General features: G+C 41.0%; 3 protein-coding genes across 6 annotated transcripts in view; 2 read left to right on the top strand and 1 right to left on the bottom strand.

The window, feature by feature from the left end:
* The window catches only part of rxraa (retinoid X receptor, alpha a), a 99488-nt gene extending 92625 nt beyond the window's left edge, over positions 1–6863 (top strand). For 2 of the 4 annotated variants that reach the window (XM_068334012.1, XM_068334011.1), the window contains exons 10-11: positions 1775–1880; positions 2518–6863. In XM_068334012.1, the coding sequence (XP_068190113.1) occupies positions 1775–1880; positions 2518–2665 (254 nt within the window). In that variant the 3' untranslated portion in view covers positions 2666–6863. The other 2 variants (XM_068334010.1, XM_068334009.1) reach the window with 1 other exon arrangement.
* A 61-nt stretch (positions 6864–6924) lies between these two features.
* On the bottom strand, positions 6925–14159 carry LOC137608031 (WD repeat-containing protein 5). The gene is made up of 14 exons (XM_068334015.1): positions 13966–14159; positions 12884–12993; positions 12651–12759; positions 12199–12272; positions 11931–12020; positions 10963–11052; positions 10713–10796; positions 10558–10613; positions 9555–9601; positions 9352–9427; positions 9121–9154; positions 7951–8025; positions 7730–7817; positions 6925–7536 (listed from the first exon to the last, which is right to left on the bottom strand). Exons 2-14 carry the CDS (start codon positions 12959–12961, stop codon positions 7436–7438), a joined length of 1002 nt encoding a protein of 333 aa, XP_068190116.1. The 5' UTR covers positions 12962–12993; positions 13966–14159; the 3' UTR covers positions 6925–7435.
* A 502-nt stretch (positions 14160–14661) lies between these two features.
* On the top strand, positions 14662–21366 carry LOC137609022 (bromodomain-containing protein 3-like). The gene is made up of 11 exons (XM_068335759.1): positions 14662–14722; positions 15824–16023; positions 16716–16853; positions 16926–17061; positions 17833–17948; positions 18044–18388; positions 18470–18598; positions 18768–18965; positions 19367–19494; positions 19585–19859; positions 19970–21366. Exons 2-11 carry the CDS (start codon positions 15835–15837, stop codon positions 20071–20073), a joined length of 1758 nt encoding a protein of 585 aa, XP_068191860.1. The 5' UTR covers positions 14662–14722; positions 15824–15834; the 3' UTR covers positions 20074–21366.
* The last annotated feature ends 5958 nt before the right edge of the window (positions 21367–27324 follow it).

The raw sequence follows: 27324 nt of genomic DNA, 5'->3' as shown, positions 1-27324 counted from the left end.
AAGCAATCACTTGGTATATCTTAAATGGGTTACAGAAAGGAAAGATGAGTATAAAGGCTGCAGCGATTCAGTTTTAGTTTTGTAGTTTTGAGAAACAGCTTCAAAGGTTTCCAAGCTGCATGTTAAGAATCCACAATATTTATTATTTACAGTATTTTACATGTGTGTGCAACCACATCTTACTTGAACCTTAAAAGTTTTCCAGAGAAAAGCAATAAACACAACAGTCTAACACCAACTGTCGTCCCTCACTCCATCCATCCACCTTCTCTTTGGTCTTCCTCTTGCCTGGTAGCTCCATCCTCACCGCCCTTTTACCAATATACTCACAATCTCTCCTCTGAATGTGTCCAAACCATCCAAGTCTGCTCTCTGTCTCCAAAACATCTGACCTTGGCTGCTCCTCTGATGAACTCACTTCTGATCCGATTCAACCTGGTCAGTACTAGAGAGAACCTCAATATCCTCATTTCCACCTCCAGCTCAGCTTCCTGTTTTCCTTTCAGGGGTTCTGTCTCTAATCTGCACATCATGGCTGTTCTCACCACTGTCTTATAGACTTTTACATCCATTCCAGCGGAGACTTTTCTGTCACATAAGACGCCTGACATTTTCCTCCACCCTTTCCAGCCTGCTTGGATCTGCACCATCATCTGCCCCTCCAAGTTTCGTTCCTGGATGCCAAACTTGCCCTTCACGTCTTCATCAACTCTATTTCATCCCCAACATGTGTATTAAAACCTGCACCAACCACAAGTTATCTCTGGAATGCTCCGACTAACTTCTTCTACCTACATCTAGGATTTCTCTTTGTCCTCCAGTTCACATCCTACCTGTGGGGCCTAACCACTAATCATATTATACATAACACCCTCAATTTCAAGTTTTCACCTCCAAGACACTCTTAACTAACTCTTCTTTTAAAAAGACACCTACTCCATTTCTCTAGTGTTCAACAAAATAAAATACATTAAAATTAATAAATAAATTAATTTGAATTCTGCTCCCAAGCGTCTTGACTTGCTGCCTTTGTCCCTGCTCTCCTGCACACATGAAATATAAGCATGAATACAAAAGGCCAGGATGGGTTTTTGTGGGTTTGTGAAGGACAACAAGAAGTAGCAGAGCATTCAGCAATTTATTTGAAAACGACACTGAATAAAAAACAGTGCTTTAGTCTGTTGGATATTCTCATCTAATTTAGTTTTTATGGTGTTTTCCAATCCACCCAAAAAAGGTGGCAGATTTACTTAAGCCCATGCCTGTATCCCTCAGCTTTCTGCTCTATGTTTAAGCCCCATCCCAGTGCGCCAGCGTGTACCAAACCAACCTCAGAGTGTGACCCAGGTTTTAATGACTCTGTGGGAGCCTCCCACCTCTGTCCCTCTGGGGGCCACTGTGGATCTGTTCCATCCAGACATACCGACCTTGTGTTCCACATACAGGCCCAGTGACCTCAGTTCACTTCTCGGCCTGATTCCTTGTTAATTAGGCTTCCGCTGGACTGATCTGAGTAAGAAAGCAGAGGGAGGGTTTGTGTGTGACGATCCTTCCTTTCCCACACTGTGATGCTGTCCAATCACTGACAGCGAATATCCATTCATTGTTTTGTTGATCAGAATTGTTTATCTGTGACATGTTTGTGTTGTTAATTATGGCTTAGGTCCTGGCAGTAGGCAGCACAAACAGGACAAGTTGAGTCCTCTCTGTCACAGCAGTTAGGTTTGCTTTTGTTTGTGATTTATTTATGAAACGTTTGTGCTTATCTCCACAGATTCAAAAGGCTTGTCCAACCCCAGTGAGGTAGAAGCGTTGAGAGAGAAAGTGTACGCGTCTTTAGAAGCTTACTGCAAACAGAAGTACCCGGAGCAGCCCGGCAGGTTCGGAAAAAAAAACACAAAAAAAATTATCTGCACACATCTGAGATAAGCTGCAATCCCGGATAAAAAGCACAGCTTCAGCTTGCATTTATCCTATTATAACTGTGATGATAATTATAGCCAAGTATCACCACTATTATACAGTTAATTTCATTTGTACGATAGCTCTGATGATTTCCTGCACAGAGGCACTGTGTATAAGAATAATTTTACATTTTTAATATTGGAGTCCTACTCCTCCTCTGTTGCTGTTTCTTCATATACATTTCCTTCTAACCCTCCTCGGTTCTTTGAGTTTTATCAACTGCATATCATTAATACAGCAGAATGCACACATTTGCATGTACAGGTTCCATCTGTTCGGTACACGCTGTAACCTCACTGTGCTCTCCTGACAATCAGCTGTTGTTGGTCCCAGAAATACCGGGTGGAATAAACTTTATAAGCTGTCAAAATAAGTAAACAGAGAATTTTTTTTTTTTAATGTTCTTATGTGAAACTCCTAAATATCTACCACCCAAACTTTTCAGTTTGTTCTGAGAATGTTTCTCATCATGGTCATCCACCCCTCTCTCCACCTCCTTTTTCCTGTCCAAGTAATAATACTTGTCCCCTTCTCCTCCCTGTGTGGTGACAGATTCGCCAAGCTGTTGCTGCGGTTACCGGCGCTGCGCTCCATCGGCCTCAAGTGTCTAGAGCACTTGTTCTTCTTCAAGCTCATCGGCGACACGCCCATCGACACCTTCCTCATGGAGATGCTAGAAGCCCCGCATCAAATGACATAATAGCAGAGGAGGGTTGAGCCCCCCCCCTACTCTCCCCCCGCCTCTCTGCCTTGAATCGGGGAGCAAATATCATCTCCAGCAAGGGACAGATCACTTCGAATGGACGACCTCACCCTTCCTCTCTCCCCTCCCTCTTCTCTTTAGCTCTCCCCCCCCGTGATGTGTTTCAAATCATCACGTCTATGGGTCTGTTTTATATCCTGTAAAAATATATAAATAAGAAATATATATATATGAAAAATCACACGGCAACAGGAGAAGCAACAGTAGACTGAAATAAGGCTGGAGAGGGGACAAAAGAAATGTATTGAGCCATCTTTTCATCCTCGCTTTTCCTGCACCTTGACGAGGAAAAAAAAAAAGTGGATATGATCAGGTTTAAACACCCACAGTTATATACTTACAGGTATTCCAAAAAAATAATGGTGGTGATGTCATACTTGGACACTCAGTGTTGTGATCAGGACAATCGTGGACTAAGAGAGGAGCCCTCACTTCTCTTTCAGGGCTGAACTTACTTCGGGGAGGGAATGGTGGAGCGGGGGAGACAATACGTCTGCTCAAAGGAACTCCTGCCTGACTCAACTGAACATGTCAGGTCTTGCACTAGCTGTTTTCTAAGCGAGAGCTTTCTGTACTACAACTCAAGAGTTGCGTTAAAAAGACTGCAAGTGCTCAAAAAAAAAAAAAAAAAAAACCTCAGGTCTCTACCCAATTCCAACAAATACAACCATGTCTTACTCTAATAGCACTGTGCAACAATCAACACATTAGTTCACTGATCAGTACTTTGGTTATTGTTAGTCAACTGAAATGGATTTGGGAGAGCTTGTTGTGTACAATCTGTGCAGTCCTGCAGACACGGGAAGATGCAGGCTGCTGTACATTAAACTGCATTACCTTTATGCTACACGATGCTCTGAAAGACTACCAGTCCTCACAGGAAGCAGCTTTCGTCATCCTGTTAATATTAACCTCGGTTGTAACGTCCAGGCGATCACAATGGCTGGAAAGCGAGCACAGGACCTCGTCCATCGGGAGACTTTTTTTTTTTTTTACCAGCCTCCAAGCTCCTCGTCTGTCCTTTTCACCAAGCTCTTCGCTTCTTTTTATGTGAATGTCTGCACACCATATTCACCTCCACACTCACAAATCCGTCTGCTTTGCAACGCAGCGGGTGAGACACCTCATATCTACGTGTACAGGAAGTTACGACCATACGCAGTATTCATGTTGCTTTCAGTTTTTCATTTTAAAAGCAGCAATGCACGATTACGTCCATCTCATCCCTTCGACCTTCGTTCACTTTATCATCGGTAGGATGTGGGAGAAACGCTTGTCATTGCAGCAGAGCCATTATTTGTTTGTTTGTTTGTTTGTTACTTGGCACTTAACCTCATGACTACAGTCGAATTCTTAAAAAAGGAGAGCTGATGTTGTCGTAACAGACCTCCCGAGTTCTAATCAGGAACGCCTCAGTTTTTTTCTCCTCACCGGGGGGCGCACACACTAGTTCTCGCCGCACTTCTCTGGACAACCGTGTCTCGATCCAGTCAACTGAAACCTTAAATATCTTTTCATGTTGTGTGTAAATATGCTTTTCTGTTCTCTGCTTCCTCTCTTCTGCAAAAAACTATGCATCATGTACGTTTCCAAAGATTGTCTACAGAGTGGTTGCCTACTGGCTCCAACATTTTTAAAACAAGTGTTAATTAGGTGTGAGTCTGCTGTAACATTTTCCTGGACTGTCTAAATTTTTTCCATCGCTGTTTGGCTATTTAATCCAGTCATGGTTTGTCTGGTTTATCCATTATTGTCTGACTGACACAAGCAGCTGTTGGCTCACAAATGAAATTGGTCCGTGGCAACATGGACCAAAGTATTTAAAGTACAATCACTGAGGATCATTTGAGGACCAAAAGAGAAATCAAGGATGTTTCTTCCTCTGCATGTTCATCAACATCATAAACACCTTGACTCTATCTGGACCCTAATCATTGCTTTCACCAACCCACCAGTAAATTGAGGCGGTTCATGTTGGAGCTGGAGTTGTTGAGTGTGCCATTTGAATAATCATGTCATAATCAAATATTCTCAGATCAAACAAATATTCACTGGATTTTATTTCAAATACGATGACAAAACCTTAAAAATAAGGTGATTAAAAAACAGCCACGTCAAGTACTTAAAAGTAAAAATGGATTTTATTTATTTTATATTCCATGTGCCTACAAAAAAAGAAAAAAAAAAATCTGATGAATTTATGTTCTGTAGCATGTACAGTTTACATGCTGGAACTTTAAAGACATGAATGTACATTGAATGTACGGATGTATGCATAAACAAACTTCACACAGGTGGAGAGAGCTGAAGGTTGTTTGTCCGGCTTGAAACACTTCAAAAGTGTTGTGTTTACAAAGCACGCAAGTTGTCCTCAGCCTGCCTTGAAAGCTTTGAAAACAACTCTTCAGAGTTAAAGTAATCCACAGAGCTGCAACAGGAGCTTTTATAGGTTTGGTGGTGGCACCTCCTCCACCCCCAGAATTATACTCTGATTGCATTGTTTAATTTATCAGCATATTAAATGACAATAATGAAGTCGGACAAATTATTCTGGTGGCACCATCAGGACTCCATGGAGGTGTCAAAGCTGACCTAATGGACATTTTTACATCCTGACTTGGTTCCAGTTTCAGCCGAGGGGCTCTCTAATGATCCACAGATGACCATCAATCTAATTGTCTGATGAAGAGAGAGAAAATCTTTGATTCAGACGCTCACATGTCAAATCTCCACCCCGTCAGATGTGGATGACAGATGTGACGATGGCAGTTAAGCTGTGAGCTCCCTCTAGTGGGAAGAAAACGACACTGCAACATTACTTGAACTTTTCTAATATTCAATCCAACATAAAGGTGGCTCTCACAGCATCATCATTATTATTGTCATCATCAGCATCTTCATCAACACAGTTCCTCGTGATTTTCACAAGAGCACCTCTCAAAGTCTGTGCTTATTGAAGCTGGGAAAGGAGCAATATTGTTGGTATGGCTTGAAGTAGGGCTCAATATTTTAATTGAGGTGGCCGGTGTCATCACAATCGACTGCCAGTTTGAGATCAGTTTACAGTAGTTGTCATCCCACAAAGGTTCTTCGTTGAGACAAAAAAGGATGTCAATTTTTTTTTAAAGTTATTGTCCATTTTTTTCATGTTGCCAAACTGTTAAAAGCTACAGCGAATATTAAACCGTGTACGTTTCCATCTCATTTGCCCCACTTCAAGGAGAATGTCCTCTAATTTCCTGAAGTCTGACGTCTCCTCCTTGTAGTTTACTGTGACTGGTCTCTGAAGCCATATGGTGGATGATGTGCAAGGTTTCTCCCTGCAGGAGGCGAATAGTTGACTAGACAAAGGATCACCCGTGTAGAACGACGACCTACACGAATGCTTTATAACATAAAGCTATATTTTGTTAATATGTACATGTGTATATATTTATAAATATATATCAGCAGATCTGTTCCTTGAGCAATTCCAGCATTGACAGAGGGAGACGATTCTTTCAGACCAAACTATTCTAAACCAACTCAGTGTTTTTCTTTCCAGTGTTTTCTGAGGGATTTTTGCATTTTTTCAACTTTGACGTTGTTGAATCAGGCCCCGATCAACCAGCAGAATCGCAGCAGCTCTAAACAGAACCAGCTTCTTCTCACTAGTTTACGGGACCTCAAAAAAGAAAACTACAAACCCTCCAAAATGTGTTGCTTGGCAGTCGCGTTAAAAGTGTAATCAGGAAAAGCTGAGCTTGTGACACAATCGATGCTTTCTTTGTTGCATAGACCATATTAACGTCCAAGTGGAACGAAAAGTAACACTTGGAAAAAAGATCTATTTTTGTACAAAGGTAATTTTATCCCTCGCTTGTGTACCTTGTTCTTTCCTTTTTCTCGTGTCGCATATGTTGTGGAAAAGCTTATTTGAATGAGATGATTTTCGGACGAAAGACAAGTCACCGCTGGCTTTGGCATCTTGGTAACTCGCCTTTACTTTGCCATGTTCAACCTGTCGCTGCAATGTCCCTTTCATTATATTTTTGTTTATTTTTAAAGAGATGAAATTTTATCATCTGTTCTTTGTGGATTGTTCTGATTGTTCTTTCATGGACAGAAAAAAACGTTATTAAAAAACTCAAAGTGATCTCGACGTTTGTTGCCTTTTGTTTGGGTGTGATGTCCGATTTCTTTTCAGTCAAGTGAAACTTACAAAAAGTGGCTTTATTAAGATGTGGGTTACAGCTATCAGATGCAAAAACATGTTCCACAAAATCCAGGCCGATTACAGAGAACACACGCCGTTAGCTTTGTGTTCAGAAATACAAGCAGAAGAGAACAGGAAAAACGAGAACAGATAAAAATAAATTGATGCGTCAATTGAATATGTACAAACCCTACAATACAAAACTGCATTTGGTCACTGTATAAACAATAAAACTAGACATCTTAAGCCTTAAAGGAGATAAAGTTGATGCCTCAAATAATATGGATTTTTTTTTTCCCATTCCAAATTAACCAACAGCCTGCAGGACCAACTGTGGATTCATACTGCATGCGGCTGGTGAGTCTCATTTGGTTCTCCTTGCTGAATTTCAATACCTTGAAGCACCTCAGCTTTCAGGTCATGTGTTAGAAAACAAGTTCTTCTCTCCTTACAGCAAAAAACTGGAAAAAAAAAAGTATGAAAAAAAATGGCCAAAAAGATTGAAAAGGGCTTTAACAGTCGCTCCTCCACAGCTTGATGGTCTTGTCATTTTCTAAAGCCGCAGATGCGATGATGTTCTCTGTCGGATGACAGGCAGTGGATATGACGACGTCTGAAAGGCAAGATGAGACGGATTCGAAATCTGAGAGCACGTTTCACGAAAAACACAATTTATTTACACATTCACAAATAAAGGACAACATGATGTGGCATGGTTCTGCTTTTTATCTAATCATGGCTGAAAGATGGCTGACGCACAACACAGCGTCGGCCTAATGTGACTCAAAGCTCCGTCGTGCATCTACCTGTGTGGCCCTGCAGCTTCTGCACAATCTCTTTCGTCTGCAAGTTCCAGATATAAACCATGTTGTCCTCTGAGCCTGACACGATCCACTGCAAGAGAACAACGCGCGCCCGTCATTTCAAGAAGGTACCGATAACATAAACACACATTTTGTGGAGGTGAGGCATCAAATGCTAGCAGGATTAGCATTAAAGGAAACTCAACACACGTCGCTCGTCATACCTTTCCACCGGTGACGGAGAAATTTGCAAATATGCAGTACTTCTCATTCTTATGGCCGGTGTAAGTTTTCAAGCACTGGAATATATGAAGAACAATGGACAGTTATGTGTCCTCATCAAAAAAAGAATCATTAACATAAAAAAAAGCACAAACATTTATAAGGTACTGAATACTTAAAGATAATTATGCAATCCTCCACAGCAATCCTAAACATTAAATACTTTTATGAACAATAAATGTCACTGGATTAGTTATGGATTAACCAAAGGTCAACACCAGAATTATTCACTTACAGGTAGTCCTCAACTTACAAACATTCAGAGATACAAACAAGTGCACGCCACCATATCGGACGACTGTTCTACAGTTCCCCTTTCTGCCACAACCCCAGCGGGGGCAGCACTGCGACATTCACGCAGCTCCAACTCTTGTTTCCCCCTCTTGTTGTTGTTTATTGTTGTTTAGCAGTTCTGATTTTGCATTGTGTATGTTTTTACTCTGATTTATTGTACAGTAACATGATAATATGTGCTTTTAAAGTTTTTCTAGTGACTTTAAGAGTCCAATATTTGTGGTGGACCGATATAAAGTCCAGTGAAATGAGCTAAAGTTGACTATTTTTCCATGTATTTTTTTGAAAACCAACGTATAATCGAGAATGACAGCTCAAAACGACCTGTACATTTATTTGATTCTGTGTTTTATGTTGTGGAATTGTTTCTTGTAGGTCTTAGGGAATAGTACTTCCATATTTAGAATAGTAATGGCATTTAAATGACCTCAAAAGGTGATTATAGATTTGAATTTAATAAATAACAACTTACAAAACAATTCAACTTACCAACAACCTCTTGGAACCAATTGTGTTTATATGTTGAGGACTACCCATACTCTTAACAGCCATTTTTCCAAAAAAGTTAAGACACGGTCCCCAAGGTGTAGGAAAACATTATCTAATTATTTCCATATTAAAATTTGAAAATATATAAATCCCATTTCATAATTTATGCCAGCAGCAAATTTCAAAAAAGTTGGAAAAAAAGAAGAGTTTGTACGGCGACAAAACAAAATAACTGGTGGAATATGTCAAAAACTAAGTGAAAAGGTGAGTAACAGGATTGGTTAAAAAAAAGACTTTCTGAGGTCAATGGTTTAGTAAAAGAAACTCACCTTTCCTTTGCTGTAGTCCCACAGCTTCAAAGTGCTGAAATGTGAACAAAACAAAAGCTGTTTTAATAAATGACATCAAACCTAAAAAACGTGTTTCATGTGCATTTTGTTTGTATGCTGCTGAAGCTGAGGAGCGCTTATTCCAGACTCATACTGCCACCTGCTGGTGACAGCAGGAAACTGCAGCAGACAAAGTGGTGAACAACAAAGAAGGTTAAAATCAATACTCACTTATCCAGTGTAGCAGCCAGGATGTATTTACCATTGGGGGAAAACTTCACAAACGACACAGGAGGGTTGTCATCGTCTGAAAAACAATAAACAATTACAACTTCTTTTTTTTTTTTTTTTCAAATAGAAATCAAGTGAAAATCTGCCCAGTCAAGCAGAGTAGAAAAAGTCCTGAAAGCTCTGCGCTGACAGGTTTACGTTACCTATGAGCGTCTTCAAACACTGTCCCGATGCCGTGTCCCAGATTCGGCTGCACATGTAAATCAAAATAATATTTTATCAGGGGTTATTGAGGCATTTTATTGTCATGTAACGACTAAATGAAGCGTGACTGGATGTTGAGGTGGAGGAGTAAGCCAGCTACATGTGTTCAGGTGATGTTCCAACAATTTTCAGGAGTCTAACTGTAACAGCTGCCGGGCAAACCAGATGAACTGGTTTCTTTATTCGCAAGAGCTGAATTGCGTCTGCAGAGACACAACAGCTGTCAAAGACAGCGACAGCAGCAGGCTCATTACAACTGTAATATCATTTTAATGAAAGTAATAGAGCTGCTGTTTGTTTTTCACGTAGCAATCAGATATCCAGCATATGGAAACAACATATGTCCCGCATTAACCTTCAACGAACGGAACGTTTTGGATGAGAGTCCATCAATCAATCACGGCGTCGGCCCCTCGATCGATCAATGTTGACAAGGCAGCTGCCAGGATACGACGTGCAAAAAGCGCAGCCAGCTGTCTGCCGTACACTCCAGTAGAAAAGAAAGGCATGCATGCTGGACTGATGCTGTTTAGCATTTTAGCTTCTGCACCGCAACAATAAAAATAGGGGAAAAGATAACTTTACTAAACTACGACCAGACGTCACCTGAAGATGTGGCTTGATGCCGAAGGATCTGCATGGAATCGTTTTAGTTAATGATTGATTTACGAACTAATAAACTCAAGTTAAGTGTAGGGGTGAGTAGATAATGACTCGATTGTCTTATTGGAATAAACATTTTCATTGAACTCTGGTATTTTATGAAGCACTTATCCTTTTTTCAATCTAGTATGTACAAAACAAAGCGTTTGTCACACTCTGATGCATTAGTAGATTTTTTTGTGTTTTAAACTGAGCGTTCTGAACATGTCCAACACTGATCCGTCCTCTCTTTGTAAAACACAAGCAGCTGCTGAGAGAATGGCGCAAGTTTGTTCTCACCACAGGCCGTCGTAGCTGCTTGACACGATCAGCGAGCCGTCTCTGTTGAAATGAACCTGGGAGCAGAGATGTATTATTAACGGTGTGACGTTAAACACACACACACACACACACAAAAAGTTAAAAAGTTCCACCAGTGTTGAGCTTTAACTTACAGCCGAGACGGGGTCGGAATGGGCCGGCAACGTTTTCAAACATTTCCCGGTCTTCACATCCCATATCCGTACGCTCTCATCAAACTAGAAGTTAAAAAAAACAAAAAAAAAGAACCCCAAAAAAAACAAAACAAACATCCATCATGATTTAGTTTTATTAACATCCACCCAGACAGGAGCGCTTTAGCAAAAAAAAAAAAAAGTCTGACATCTGTTTTCCATGTACCGGTCGTTTTCAGGTCGTACTCACCGATCCTGACACTATGAGGTTGGACTGGGGGTTGAAGTTGCAGCAGAAGACGTAGTTGCTGTGACCTTTTAGAGTTTTCAAGCATTTCCCCTAGATGAAAAGAAAAACAGCCTAAATGTCACATCCTCAGCACCAACAAAGACGGTAATGTTTCTCGTTCAAGGCAACCTTTAGCTTCTAACGTGGTGAGAAATTGTAGCTTTAATGGTGATTAAAGTATTACATCAACAGACACCACACACACACACACACACACACACACACTGGAAACACTACGCAACCAGTCCTATAAATCACAGTCTAGTCTTTGTCCACAGCAGTCAGGAGCTTTTTCTAAGAAAAAACCAGCGTTTTGAAAAGTAAAAATAAAAAGTAAAAAGCATGCTGAGGCCACCGGACGAATCTGTTCTTGCTCTATTCAACTTTCAATCTTGCATTCACTTCTATCTTTATCAGCGTTATGTTGGCTGGAACTTCATTCTTCCTCTAAAAATTTTCTTTCTTCACCTTTCTGTTATGAGTGACGCCAGAATGTCATTTTTAAGTCAGCTGATCCTGCAATGAAATCTCCTGAGGCCAGCCTTCACATCCCATCAATGAATCTTATCCACCATGATCCTTTCACTGATTGATCACTTTTTGCTCCTGTGACCACCTTTGATGGATTCTGCCACTTGTTGCCTCATATACCCCACCCTCTATCAGCCATGATAAAGAAATAACCGGATCATCTTCGTCATAATGTTACAGATTATCAGTGAATGTTAAATCAGTGAATTTAGTTTACCACCACTGTGAAGCTCCCTTTAAGGGCAAACTGGCACGGAAGCACGATGATTTTAATGCACTACTGCTGATTGAAAACTTGTATGAAAAAAAAAAATTGTCGATGCAACATCGAGGAAAGCTTTCAAGGAGCTATGCGTCACAAACTTGAGCGTCAATAAATAGTTCATCTCCTGTCTTACTGAGCTGACGTCCCAGATCTTCAGGGTTTTGTCATCAGATGCAGACACCAGCAGGTTGGAGTCGGAAGACCAGGCCACATCGGAGATACCCTACATATTCAGGGGAGCAAAAAAAAAAAGAGGTAAAGACTGAACCAACATGAGTGCAGCAAGAAAAATAAAACATTCAGATTAGCATTTAGATATACAGTAATCCTTTATTGTATTGATTTCCACTGGCGTAACAATAAAACACTGCAGCAGTGAAGACAGAATCTGTTCAACTCACCAGCTTGTGTCCAGATATGGTTTTCTCAAACTTGCCATCATACGCGCCCCAGATTTTAATCAGTTTATCAGCAGCTGTAAAGACAAGATCAACACGGATTCAGTGCCAATGAAGCATCCACTAGTCGTGGTTCGCTGCAGGACATTCTCTATAATAACACCGATGGAGGTAAACGCAGTAAAGCTGCAGTAATTGCTCGGTTAATTGATAAGACTTACTGAAAATGTGTTCAACACATTTTTACACGGAATATAAAAACACTTCCAGCTCCTCAAACGTGATATTTTGATGATAAATAACAACTTAAGCTGCCCCCCTTTCAGCTGTGAAATACTGCAGACACCCACCCACCACTCCTGATCACAAGATTTTGATGAATGAAAATAGCTGACAGGCATCCTAATATGAGGGTAACAAGAACCATAAAGGGGACTGGGGAAAAAAGGACTCACATGAGCTGGCCAGCCATTCTCCACTGGGGCTGAATTTAACAGAGGACACAGCTTTCGTGTGTCCCGCTAACGTGAACTTCAGGCTGTAGTTTGGTTTGGCAGGTGCAGACTGTAAATAGGAAGAAAAAAAAGTTACAATCTGACAAATGACCAAACTTTACTTATCGTGTATAAATGACACAAATAAGATCTTAAATGTTTCTACATCCCACCCCGATATTTCAACATGTCACCTTGCTTTGACTGGTGGCTGCTGTTGGGACAACTGGAGGTTTTGTGTCGGTCTCTGGTTTCTTATCTTCTGTTGCCATGGTAACGAGATGGACCTATATTGAGCAAAAACCTGACAGAAGAAACATGAAATGTTATTTTATCATTCATAAAGGCACAAAGACGTGGCAACATTGCAGGTTTGTGTGTGTGTGTGTGTCTGTGCGTGTGTCCATGTGGTAACTTTGCAGATCAATAAAAGGTTCCATCCAGAAAATGTCTTTTTTTTTCTTTTTTTTTTAAAGAGAGAGATGTCCAGAAAAGACAAAGAAGCCTCATCCTTTTTCATTCTAAAAACAGGGCTTCAGATTAGAAGAGTGAACTGTCTGTAATCATGAACCTCATTGAAGTCATGAATCGATAACTAGTCTTCTGTTCTCATGCATTTACAGTGTGTTCTAGTTAGATGATTCAGTTTGATATTTCACATCATAATCTTACTTTTTTTTTATAGAATTGCAATAGTAATTCATATTTGGGTTTGTAATGTGTTCATCCATTCATTAATGTTCATCGTACGATGAAAGCTATCAAAAAATCTCTATGGCAACACTGTTGTTACACTTTTGTTCAAAAACGTGCAGCTGGTTTCACATGAAATAAGGCTATTTTAGCTACCATTTAGCTAGCTAATGTTGGATAACCTCGTTAAATGTCAGTCCGCGTTACAAAGAAATAAGTTTACAGTCAGCTAAGTTTACAGAAGTAAACACGTGGTATTAATAGTATATACCCCACTTCGATTTCAATTCAAATGCAACTAAATAAAACAAGAGGGGGTGTCAAACAAAGGGCCTTCGCAGAGGAATTCAACTGATTCCGTAGATATTATTGCTTATTCTAACATTACAGATTCGTAGCACGACAGAAGCACTAAAAACAAGATATGCAATTTAACTGGTTTCCTCACAACTCCAAATTGAGACAAATCTGGCGGTGGAGGCTTCCGTTTTAGAAACATTAACGCTGTTGACAAACTGGATGATCTTCCACGGAGGGGCCCTCCATTCAAACAATGAGCAGCCCGGTAGAAGCTCATACTCACGGGGATTGAATGCTGCTCCGCGGTCGGAGTGGTAGTCCACGTAAAGAGCAAAAAAAAAAAAAACTATACTTTTGTATGTTCAGACGATCATTGGAGGGCCAATAATTATCAGTCTTGTTACTGCCAGTCTGTCTGTGGAGAGAAGCGGGGGAATGTGGCGAAGTGTGTCTCTTTGCGCATGCGTGTTAGTATTAAAAGGAACGGAAGGTAATGAGGGACAAAATAGTCTCAAAGAAACTACTGTATGTGTTTTGCGAATGCAGTTCAGATTAACATTTCCTTTCATTATCTGCAATAACGGTGACTCTAGTGTCTCTAATGCAAGTCAACGTATTTTTTTAGGAAATGCATTCAGAATACATTTACAAAATAAATAGTTACTATTATCTTTCAGTATATTTTAGTTAACTGGTATTTGGAATAATCTGCAGGAACAAAAACAAAACACGTTAAACTTTGTTGAAAACTCCGATGACGTCAATGGCGATCTGAAACCCGCTGCATTTAATGGCGACTTGAGAAAAAAAAAAAAAGTTTCCTTGAAATTTATAATCTGAATTTACTCCCATCAAATTAAAGGAAAATGTTTAGCAAAGTTTGTTAAACTGCGTTTTCGACCCTCCCCGCTCCAGCACAGTAGGCGGTGTGTGTGTGTGTGTGTGTGTGTGTGTGTGTGTGTGTGTGTGCGCCCCCCCACCCCCGGCTCTCAGACCGTCAGTGAGGCTAAACGCGGCTCTCCTCCCCGCAGGAGCAGCAGGTCAGTTCGTTGCTGGAAATGATCGTTTTGTTTTGTTTAATAACGTTCTCAGCCGAGTTCCGAGCGACTTCCCCGGGTTGTTAGCCGGACACCTCGCCTCCAGCTCCGCGGCCGCTCCAACTGCGTCCGCTCACACTTTTAAAGCAACTCCGCTTCCCTAAAGTCGCGGCTCCGTTGTTTTCTCCATCGAAACGTGTTGGAATCAGCAGACGGCTAACATCGACAGTCTGCTGTTGCCTCGCTGGAGTCTGACTGTGGACACGTCTCCCTCACAACTTGTGTCTTTTAGTCCCGTCGATAGATCACCGCAGCCCGGCTAGCGCTAGCGCCCCATCAGCGATTAGCTTCCCCGCATTAATGTCAACACTGCCCGGGTGTTAGCCCTCCGAGCGGCGGCCTGGAGGGATTCAGGGTTCACTGGTGCACTTAGATGTAATAAAGAACATACTTTTAATTAATTATTTCATAAAGGATTAATAATCCATTAATAATAATCCACGTTTTAGACTCACTTTATTCTGTTACTGCAGCTTTTGTCAAGTTGGGGGACCGAGATGAGGAATGCTAGAATGTGGAGTTACCTCCCATGTAAACAGTCCATTTTAAGATCAATTCTAATAAACCATCAAGTCGGGCTCCTCTGGCTCCTTCAGACTGATTAGAAACAGATCAATCGATCACACCAGGTGTAAAAACCCAGGCTACAGGTCGGATCAGGGCTTTGGACCAGAATCGGTTCGTGGTGAAACACGGCAGGTCCTGCACTGGAGACAGTTTTGCCAGACTCGGACATTTTGGGTTATTTTGCTTAATATCGTGTCAGATGAGTGTTTTTAGTGAATATTCTCCAACACTGATACTTGATGAAAGCACTTCTCTGACTAAATTTGAGGCAGAGTGATAAGAGAATGTCACACAATCAGAGGACAAACATAGCTTCCTGTTTCCACCAGGGGGCGCTACGACTGTGGGTGAGTGTTGTGAACTGGCTGGTTCAACAGGACCCTAAACGTGGAGATAAGGGCAGACATGGATCATGCGGTTCTAACTCTTTCTCTTTCAGACCAACACCGTTCTCATTACTCTGATCTCTTTGTCCAGCTGCCACCATCATGTCGACGGACACAGACCCCCCACCGCTTGTCAATCCACCCCCTCCGGAGGTGACCAACCCCAGCAAGCCAGGCCGGAAGACCAACCAGCTGCAGTACTTGCAGAATGTAGTCATCAGGTCTCTGTGGCGGCACCCGTTTGCCTGGCCCTTTTACAAGCCTGTTGATGCGGTCGGTCTGGGATTAACGGTGAGATGTCTTTGAAATCCTTAGTAAATGTTTTTGGTTTTTGGTTTTTTTCTTTTCAGATTAATGAAATGTTCTCTCACTGCTGTGAAGCTGCTTCTGAATCCTTGACCCTTGATGTTGGAGTTTCTTGCTTGGTGTTGTTTGTTCCCTTGTCCTCGTTCAAATCCCACGAGGACGAGGGAAATCAACAAAGCGCAGTAACTATCTAGAGATCCTGAAATCTGGCGTTACGCTCCGTCTCATCCGGTATTTACAGTGCATACCATGTATAAATAATAAACAGTATCCTTAAACAGTAAATGATATATTTTGATTCTGCATTATTGTCATTTTAACATATGTGCTGATCACAATTTAATTCAGTACTTTCTTTGTAGTTGCTTCAAAGGAGGAGCGTCAATTCTGGAATTTAACTAATAGATTATCTAATTTGATTGGGATTAATTCTTAAGTAATCCCTACTGCACTTCTTAATGACTTCCTGTGAAAACTGTGGATTATCCAGAGTAAATGCATTCAGTTACAGGGTTAATGAAAAGCAAAAAAAAAAATAATTTATAGCGACGCAGGTGTTATTCTCTTCCTTGTTTATTTGTAATGATCAAATTTTACTTCCTGAAATAAGAAAGAAACACAAGTAGCGAGACATTTGGTCATTAACACGACTTTGTCTGCATTCATCAACACATCAGGACTATCATACGATAATAACGTCTCCAATGGACTTGGGAACCATCAAGAAACGACTGGAGAACAATTACTACTGGAGTGCGAGTGAATGCATGCAAGACTTCAATACCATGTTCACCAACTGCTATATCTACAACAAGGTGAGCAGAAACGCTCCAGGCTGGTTCTCCTTCCTAAATCTAAAGCTTCATAGATGTCTTTTTGTCTTCTAGCCCACAGATGACATTGTACTGATGGCTCTCGCTGTGGAAAAGATTTACTTGCAGAAGGTTTCCGCGATGGCACAAAAGGAAGTAGAGGTCTTCCCCTCTGCACCCAAAGGAAAGCCCACAAAAGGTAGCGCTCCAGGTATTAGCCTTTTATTTTTTAATTGCATGATAAAAAAACAGCAGAATTCAAGTAGCTTAAAAATGTATTCTTCCTGCTTTTGTGGTGTCCTGTTTCACAAAGGTGGTTATGTTAATCGACAGTTCTTTCAGGAAATGGCAGTATGAATTAGCATTTGCGCTAATAAAAGAACGTGGTGCTGTTTGGTCCCGAAAAGCTCTGAATGTGGTTCAGAACAATTAGCTCTCAGATGCCCCCCCCCCCCCCCCAATGGAGCGTTGTTGTTTTCACACATGTAATTAAAGCTGCTCGCTCAAGACAGATGGCTGATGCAAGGTCTGAACAGGCCCTCAGGACAGTTTGCAGTTTTCCTGCACGTTAACGCGCGCACGTGAAACATCAATGCTGTCAGATCTCGTTTTCTGTTTGATGAAAGGTCACATGAAGAAGAGCTCTCTTGAATACGCAACCGTCAAATTTAATAGAAACACATCTAAACAATGAAAAAACCCACTGCTGGTGTGATCGTGTTTTCTGCCTCTCTTTCTTTTAGATGCAGTGCTTATTAATTATTTTCTGTTAAGCCCACCCTCCGCCCACCCACGCTTTTTGCTGTGTGTGTGTGTGGTGTAATAAAAAAAAACTACAACAATGGCAGAGAAGTAAATACTCCCTGTGCACGCTCTATTAACTCAGTTAATGACATGCACATGTAGACGTGAAAATGGGGGTCACACGTGCCCCACTATTTTGACGATCGCTGTTTTAACGGGTGTTGATCCATTTCCACAGGTGGGCAGGAAGTGACCACATGTTCATCAGTTGCGACCAGCCAGCCCAGCGTCACCCACACACCCTCCACACACCCTTCACCCTCGTTGCCCAGAAAATCACAAAACACCCTAAAAGTGAGTCGCCACCTCCCTCCATCATAGTTTTTTCCTAATTTTTTTTATTTATTTTTTTATAATAGTAATGTTGTGTTTCTCTTCCATCAATGAAGAAGACGAGGCTGAAGCGGAAAGAAGGCGCCGCTGCCAATTTGTCGTCTGCATCCGGAACCGTTCCGAGCGATTCCCCCAAAACCAAAAAGAGACGTAGAAACTCGGGCCGAGTCGTCAATCCCGGTAGCAAGAATGCTGACGAGAAGAACTTCCTGCAGCAAAGAGGTGGACAGGGCAGGCCGAGCGAACAGCTCAAGTATTGCAGCAACATTCTGAAGGAAATGCTGTCGAAGAAACACGCGGCCTGCGCTTGGCCTTTCTACCTGCCTGTCGATGCGAAGGCTCTGCAGCTACACGACTACCACGACATCATCAAATACCCAATGGACCTCAGCACTGTCAAAGTATCGGCTCTTATGTTTGCATTAACCAAAATGTTGAGTCATGTAATTTTCATTATAAAATCGTCTTTTTTTTTCCTCCAGAAAAAGTTGGACAAAGCGGAGTACCAGGACGTTCAAGCTTTCGCTGCAGACATCAGGTTAATATTTTCCAACTGCTACAAATACAACCCTCCTCATCACCATGTCGTGTCTCATGGAAGAAAACTTCAGGTTTGTCAAACTGTTACTTTTGCCGACTGAACAATTCGGAACAATTTAAATGGTACACCGAGCTCTGTTTACTGTTTAACTACTTTTTTTTCCTCATTGCCAACGTGTGTGTGTGTGTGTGTGTGTGTGTGTGTGTGTGTGTGTGTGTGTGTGTGTGTGCGCTCTTCAGGCTCTGTTTGAGAAGAGATTTGCAAACATCCCAGACGAGCCGGTAGACTCCTTTTCAGAAATGAGTGCCGTGTCCCCCCAGAGTGCTGGTTTTAGTGGGACAAGTACCACCGACTCAGTTAACGTCGACAAATCGAACTTGGCGGAGGAACGTTCCACCCGACTTGCAGACTTGCAAGAACAGGTGGGTGCAGAGCAGGTGGGTTTCTATACAGACCTGTAGGTTACAGTCTTCATTATCACATTGTGTTGGTCAAACCTGCTTCACAATCAGATTCACAGATTCTGAGCTCCAGGACCTTGAAACTTATGTCAGTTTTGTTTTGTTTTTTGACTCTCGGATCCACAGCGGGGGGACCTCAGTGTGTGTATAATCTCCTCTCAGTTGTTTGGAGAGGATATTGCAGACTGATAAAATCACTTACTGAGCTAGACTTGGTCCGGCACACAGTTAATCCCTAATGAGAATTCTTTGTCTTTATTCTTTCAGTTGTTGTCCCATCCTTTCACAGCTCAAGTCACACCTCAGCTTTGTTTTCTTCGCACTTGATGTTCTCGATTTTCTTGACACTAGCCTGGTTCTGTTGACCGTCTCCCCAGTTTAAAGCTGTCCATGGTCAGCTCACTGCCCTTTCTGAAGTGCCTGTGATTAAACCGAAGAAGAAAAAAGAAAAGAACAAGAAAGATGACTGCAGGAATACTAAAGGCAGTATGAGCTCCAGCCCCAGGTATCATGTTCTACATCACTGAAGAGCTTTTCACATCACAGTCGGCCACCACCGTACAAAGACCTTTGACTGCATCGTCTCTGATTTTAGGAAGAATCGGGAACAAAGAAAAGACTGTGAATCCGGTGAGGAATGTCTGCCGATGACATACGAGGAGAAACACCAGCTGAGCCTCGACATTAACCGGCTGCCGGGCTTGAAGCTGGGCCGCGTGGTGCACATCATTCAGACACTAGAGCATTCCATGTGCAACAGCAACCCGGACGAGATCGAAATCGACTTTGAGGTGATGAAGCCGTCCACCCTGCGCAAGGTCGAACAATACGTGAGGTCGTGCCATTATAAGAGGTTTAAAAGATTCCAGAGTGAGTATGACATCTTCCTACCAAAGTGAGCATAACTCCTTACATTTTAGTCCCATCAGCAAATGTAGCTTTACCCAGTCACGGGTACGTTTTTACTTCCTGTCACTCAGAGAGAAGCCTCCACGCCGCATCTCTTCGTCCCGGTTGCAGCAGTTCTTCAGATTCTTTCACCAGCAGTTCGAGCGACTCCAGTTCAGAAAACAGCGATTCATGATGGCTATACTAAGTGAAGCTGCAAAACTGTTAAATGTTCTCATATTTGTACTCATTGTCAACTACGTGTGGACAATTGAACATAACTTTGTATTCAATGTGGTTTTTCCTCACTCTGTTCTTTATTAACTGCAATATCCGCCGCTGGTGTTTCTTATCAGACGGTATAAATTCACAACATTGCTGCTGAGCCAACGCCATATTTCATAGCAACCCAGGTCCAGCCAATATCCTGTCTCTGTCATTCATTTTGTTCATGCTGAGTAATTGCTGCTTTGGCCTTTTTCCAAATTCATCATAGAAATGCATTTACAGGAACGAGGCAGAGGAGCAGTTGGAGGATTCAGGTAGATGAAGGTACATAGCTCAACATCGTCACGCTTCAGTTCTCACCCATTTCAGGAGTGTATTTAACACGTGTTTTCTATTTCACTCATTGATCTCAGCACAAAACTAGAAGCTTGGATTTTAAATGTAATTCACAGATTAATGGGTGCTAGACGAAACTTTGGCCGTCGATTAACAAACATGACCAGCTTTAAACAGGTTCAAGATAATCAGTCTCGGCACAACAAACTGTCATGTCAATTTATTTTCCTCTTTTTTTATAAATGTTATATAATGTATATTAAAATGTATTTTTGTATCAAAAGATATTTTCTCTGAGGAGTTTTGCTTCCAAAACCCTGTAGGTTGTAAAAAGATGGAAACATTCACCCTTTTGTTCATTACCAATTGTTTAAAACGCTGTAATGTGTCATCATCCATCACGTCTGCAGTATATGGGACAAATGTTATTTTCTATTTTTTTAGTTTATTTTTTATTTTATATAGTTGATTAATCCCCAAAGGAAAATTAGTGGAACAGTCACATTATACTGGGAGGTATGGACAACTTTCCTTCCGTGTTTAATCATAAAGTAAAACTCCCCTCATATCTCTCTGCAGGGAATAGGTATCTTCTTCCTGTGGAAAAAAAAAATTCTGTTAGTGATTCAGTGATTAAAGTTGAACAGTTGTTACTTTTTTCAAGGCGTCGTCTCCCTTACAAGTGGCTCCTTTGGGTGCACCGTTGGATTTGGGTGCACTTTGGAGCTGCCTGCCACTCTACCTCCCCCTGCATGTGTACAGGCCCCCTGTGTGTGCTTGTGTGTTCAGGGACTGTACACACATGTATATATACATGATTCATTCAATTCAACTGACTAGAGTGTGTCACTAATTTCCCTTTAGGGATTAAAATCAGTATATAATATTACTTTGCTTTTGAGTAATAAAATATAAAGCATCACAACAGCGTGTTTTGCATATTTTAGCCCATTCACAGTGATTTATGCAGAACTTGACCACCATGTTTCTCTATAGTTTTTCCAATCCATTCGTGCTACATGAGTGTGGTATATAAATCATCCTATCCACAATTTTTTTGTATTTTTTTTAATTAAGGAAAGTCCAATGCTATTCTTTAATAATGTCTGTGGATTGATACAGCCCGCGATGTACTGGCGTCGCGCCCCGAGTTTCCCCTGCCTCACGCTCTAATCCTGCTGGGATAGGCTCCAGCACCCCGCGACCCGGGGTCAGCAGATGAGGCGGTGATGGAAGCTGGATGGATGGATTGTTATTGTATGCAGTTCAGTAGTCAGACAGGAGATGGCGATCATGTCTTTTGTTCTGTTCTAGGAGGAACACTTCATGGTTTTACTATGGTTTTATTTTTGTTTAATTAAGTCTGATTTGCATTTATATCCCACACATACATTAAGAAAAAAAAAATTCTTACAGACTCAACTGACAAGGAAGTCATTATGCTATGTATAGCATTTTTTATGTGAATGATGCAGATCTCTCAGCAATTAGTGCTGGGAAAATTTAAAAAGCAGAAGCTAGAACTGCATGCAAATTGTAATCTATTTACCTTTAGTTCTCTGAGCTCAGCCTGCTGTCCTTACACTTGTATACTGAACACTGTTCCTGTATTCCCAACATGCCACACTCAAAATGCCACTGGGCGCCCACCTACAACCTCTGGGCATGATTGATCAATGACACAACTTCAATGACAACTAGTCACTTCTGCCACTTGTGGCCATCACTCACAACACACGAATCCAATGTTAAGAAGGCCACCCACTTGTAACTCTCCGGATGCATCATGTATGACTGTGTTTGCTTTGATTAATGGATCTCCGGTTTTCATTTTCTTTTTCACCATCTTGCAAAAAAAAAACAAACGCACTCACAGGGAAAAAAAAAAAACAGGCTTTATGAATTAATTCTCAATGTTTGTGTTGAAATGTGTACAATGAACTGCGCAGGCACGCACTTCTGCTCTGTGAACGATTTATGCTAATGTGGCATATATCGAGAATCTTAATTGCAAATTAGCTGCTACTGTTCTTGATAAAGTGAGGGCCTCTGTCTTGTGTGCGCTATTGGCAACAAAAGACAAGGTGCTTATTAATCTATTCAAACCATTAGTTTTCCAACATGAGAAATTTGCTGAGTAGGTTATTTACCGCACTGCACTGCATCACCTTCACATGTAATATATACATAAAGTATATCCACTTGTGGGAGCTGCCAGAGAGAGCTTAGGCTCACTGCACCAGCAAAGAGCAACAGTTACAACCTTGGGGCCACTGCTGGCCCTTTCTTCCAGTTCATGTGCATGGTGGATTCACTGTTGCACCGACTTCAATGGTCCCATGTTCACAGGTACCTATAAAGTCATGGCATGACCAGGTTTGTCAGAAATGTCTAAAAAAAGAAAAGCATCCTCCCTTTTTTTGTTGCTTGCTCTAACCACTTTCACACAGGAACAAAGCAACAGGAAGTACAGGCCACACCCACCTGTCAAGGAAGAGGCGTGGCCAGACTCGATTAAAGGACCCATTATGTATTTTTTCATTCATGTCATTCAACTGCCAGATGTCCACCTACACTGTATTTAAAATGTCTTGCCCCAAAGTGCTCCGTGGTTCCCAATATTATTTGATCTGAAATTCTCACGATGAGACCGGCCAGTGAGATAATTAAAGCTGTGTTTTCCAACAATCGTCATGGACAATGAGAGATTGTGGATAACACAAGAGCTAAGCTAACACAAACTAACGAAACCTCGGATTTTACCAGTAAGACCGAGTTTTTCTCTTGTATTCTCGTGTGTGTGTGTGTGTGTGTGTGTGTGTGTGTGTGTGTGTGGGGGTGGGTGGATACACACAGCTCTGCGATCACTTAGAAGGGCTGCTTTCATTCACCAAAAAACCGACAACTGTTCTGAATTTGTAATTAATGTGTAACTAGTTATATGTCCGCTGTGATGCTGAGGACAGTTTGAACCAGCGTTAACTAGTTAACCAAATGCTAGCTGAACTCAACAGCTTGTGAGGAACTGTCAGTGTGTAGCTCTAAACCAGGTCATCATCATCATCGTCAATCACACACACACACACACACACACACACACACACACACACACACACACACACACACACACACACACACACACACACACACACGCACACACACATGACTGACGTGGACCTAACCAGTTAGCCAAATGCAAGCTGACTTCAACAGTTTGTGAGAAGCTTTCAGTGTGTAGCTCTGAGCCATGTCACTACCACACAACAAACTCCCCCTCTGGGATGAACACGTCCGTATCTGGGTGGACAAACAAATATGACTCAGGATAGGTCAATTTATTCTATCAAACACCCCGGAGATGATGTGAGGTTTGGCGTTTTATAAATCAGATCGTTTTTGATTCTGTTCAGCCATGAATCCAAAAGATTCCAAATATCTATTGACGCAGGAAGCGTTTTGTTTTCCAGATTCTAGGATGTGGTCAGGTTAGGGAGGATCACTATGTGTATGTAGAGACCTGAAAAAATGTGTTTTTGTTAATAGGACCCCTTTAATTTGCAATTCAAGTCGCACGCACGCACGCACGCACGCACACACACACACACACACACACACACACACACACACACACACACACACACACACACTGTCTACAACCAGAGGGTTAAAACAGAAGAACATGAAGGCATTGCAGTTGAATTTTAGGAACTTTGGACCCATTGACAAAATTGTGAATAAGAATATCATAGTGGATCTTTTAAAAAAATCCATAACAGCTTCATCAGGTTGATATTTTTCCACCTTCAATCGTAGGTCTAGGTATGATTGACAGCTTCATTCGTCTTAAGAGAATAATAATCAGTAAAACAAGTGCAGCTAGGCACAGTAGAAAAGAGTTTCTATGAAGCTGTTGTCGAGCTAGTGCTGCAATTTTTCTTGCAGTTTATTGAGCAGATTTAGAACTGTTGCATGCACCCCCACCTCAGCCACACCTCCCAAAAGACCTGCTTGATAAAGCATAGTTTAGGCTGATGGGGCTTTTCTAAAATTCCATAAAGGCAAAGTGTGCTCATGGCTCCATTGAGCAAAACAACAACACATTCAAAGGCCAGTTGTGTATCACAAAGTTCAATGAGCAAGAAACAGCCACCTTGAAAGCTTGCCTGTTCATATCTAAAGATTATCAAGCCTTCTCAGGGTTACATAAGGCTGCAATTAACTATAAATGCGTCATACGTCTCACATAGCCCACTATTTTCTACACAGAATAATGTGCGACATTTCACTTATGATTTTAGCTTTTGTCACAGCTTCATACCAGTTTCCAAAGAGTTATGTTTCTCTTTTGATTCATGGCTGTTCCTGAGTTAACACTGATTTACGCCAGCATCGCATAAGAGAAAATTGCAAGTAATAACAATTCAACTTGATTTAAGATTTAGATCAAAGGGCAGTAAGTCATAAATTACATTATTAAAACATGCTCAATCAAAGGTTACTTTATGGTCAACATCTTCTGTGAATCATTCACAGTCATAAAATATCTCATGGCTAGTTTAAACTAAAAATGTGAAGAATATTCTCTTTTTTGAATGACTACAATCTTTAAGAAATAGTGGATTGGATAAAAACATCAGTTTTCACTCGGAATAGAAGCCAGTTTTTTATTGTTAAACTACTGCACAGTTCTTGAAGTCTATACTGTAGAGTTGTGTGTAACCTGCTTTTGATCAGCACCCATGACAACTGAGCTTTAGTTAATTCCATAATGACCTCTGTTGTGGGGTGATGCCTTTCAATCCTGGGGGGAAGTTGGCTGAGGTGAACTGGGGCAGACAAAGCTTCCAGTCAGAATCTGCAACGCCCGATAGACTAACCACATGACCAGACACTGCAAACCACCTTGGGGTCTCTTCATAATCTTGGTTCATCTCCCTCTGTAGGGGTTTTAGCCCAGCAAACCCTCCAACCAATGGGTAATATTTTCCTGGCCAGGTATGAAAGACTGGATTGTTTGATCATGCAAGCAATCCTTCAGTCCTAATCGTTAAACTGGACGCTGGTCAAGTGTAAGGGCTCAAGGCTGTGCTAATTGGACTGCAGACCTGCACCACTGGGTCAGAAAAGACCAGGATTTCTGCCGGGTCTGTGGAGGAGGTTCATGGTGCTGCATTCGCTCACTTGACCGACCCCACACGTCCTTAATGGAGTTTAAGTTGAGACTCGTTGCCAGTAATTCAAGAACTCCCAAATCTCCTCCAGCACGCCAATGGTCCATACGAGTCGTAATGCTCCAGCTGTGATGTTCATGCAAATACCATAAACATCATATGTTTTTTTGTTTTTTTTTGTTGGGGTTGGTTAGTTTACAGGGGAGTGGACGTTTGGCAAAATATAGACAAAGGAACTGTGGGTATTTCCTCAAAGACTGCTTACTGACTCAAGGGTGCACACTCACACAAATCAATGTGATGTGACCAAACCTTATGTGTTGACATAAGGTTTGGTCACATCACAGTACTGTCTTGTGACATTGACAATTATCACAAGACATACCTTATATATACTGTAAATGTACAATCACTTTTAAATTAGAAAAAAAATAATATATAAATGCTGCATTTTGACATTCCTTGAATTTAGTTAACAAGACATCAGGATGGTGCAAAAGAATGGATGTAGTTGTGTGCTGTTTCTCTGTTCCCTCATATCTAGATGATATGATTGAAGCCTACTTTGCTTCTTAAGCAAAGTAGGCTTAAGAAGAACATTCATTCATTCAATCGTTCATTAAGTAATTAATTAATTTATTCATTCATTCACTCATTCATTCATTCATGTTCAACTCGCTTTGTCCGCTGCAGGGTATACTCCGGGCCCGATGCCGCTGTACCGCGGTAAAAACAAGATACTATTTATTAATGATAACTATTTATTTCCTTATTCAAGGCCGGGACCCTTCGTTGAACCATAGATGTTAAAGATTCAGATAATCTACCCAACCATGGTTTTTCTGTACTGCAATGTTTTCAATTGGAAGTAAATTGCCCAAAAGTCCCTGCAGACATCTGAAGGTGGGAAGGGATGTCGATGAAGATGAGAAAGTAATGAGACATGACAAAGAGAATTTAACAAGGAACAGGCGGCATAATGGTGTCAATGACAATTAAGTGATTCATCAACCAAGTATGATTATTTTATTAAAAGGACATTAAGAGAATCTAGAAAAAGGAGAGAAGTGGTATGATGCGGGGATGTCTGATGAAGAGATCCATAATGTCATTTAAGGGTCATTCCAGCTTTTTCTTCATGCATTTAAATTTGAGCTAAGAAATGACATCTATTAAAACAAGCACAAACTACTCAGGATCCCCTGTGGAGGGATTTCAATGAAAAACTGATAATGATTTAGAGACACATAGCTATTAGCTCACTACTGAGGATCTCTCACTTTACTCACTTCACTAATGTATTAATAATTAATTATAATCGATAATGTCTGATGAAAAAACAAACAAATCCTTACTCCATAATTAGTTATCACAAAAACAAGAATGAACCTGAAGTAGGATTTTCATATTGTAGAGAATTGCTATGTTGAGTCGGGTATTAGAAATCTTGTCAGTTTTATGTGAGAAAAAAGTTTCATTTTCAATCCAAAACATATTAATATAAGATTCCCCAAAATATGAAAATGCTCATCTCAAAATTTTATATATATATATATATATATATATATATATATATATATATATATATATATATATATATATATATATATATATAATATATTTTAAGTTTAGTCAAAAAATACTAAAAAGCCTAGAAGTTAACTGTCTTTATCGAGTAAGATAATATACCCTTGAAATGTAAATTTGACGTA

The sequence above is a fragment of the Antennarius striatus genome, chromosome 15, assembly GCF_040054535.1.
Source record: "Antennarius striatus isolate MH-2024 chromosome 15, ASM4005453v1, whole genome shotgun sequence".
Classification (NCBI taxonomy): domain Eukaryota; kingdom Metazoa; phylum Chordata; class Actinopteri; order Lophiiformes; family Antennariidae; genus Antennarius; species Antennarius striatus.
Note: the sequence above shows the minus strand (reverse complement) of the source record. Positions and strands in the feature narration are given on the sequence as shown.

Bases quoted from the DNA above. Each gene is read 5' to 3' on its own strand.
- LOC137608031 (XM_068334015.1), bottom strand. From the start codon at position 12,961: ATGGCAACAGAAGATAAGAAACCAGAGACCGACACAAAACCTCCAGTT. The intron at 9,155-9,351 runs GTGAGTATTGAT...TTCACATTTCAG, and splicing joins CTGGCTGCTACACTGGATAA to CACTTTGAAGCTGTGGGACT. The intron at 7,537-7,729 runs GTAGATGCACGA...CTTGCCTTTCAG, and splicing joins GAAGCTGCAGGGCCACACAG to ACGTCGTCATATCCACTGCC.
- LOC137609022 (XM_068335759.1), top strand. From the start codon at position 15,835: ATGTCGACGGACACAGACCCCCCACCGCTTGTCAATCCACCCCCTCCG. The intron at 17,062-17,832 runs GTATTAGCCTTT...CCATTTCCACAG, and splicing joins CACAAAAGGTAGCGCTCCAG to GTGGGCAGGAAGTGACCACA. The intron at 18,966-19,366 runs GTGGGTTTCTAT...CCGTCTCCCCAG, and splicing joins AACAGGTGGGTGCAGAGCAG to TTTAAAGCTGTCCATGGTCA.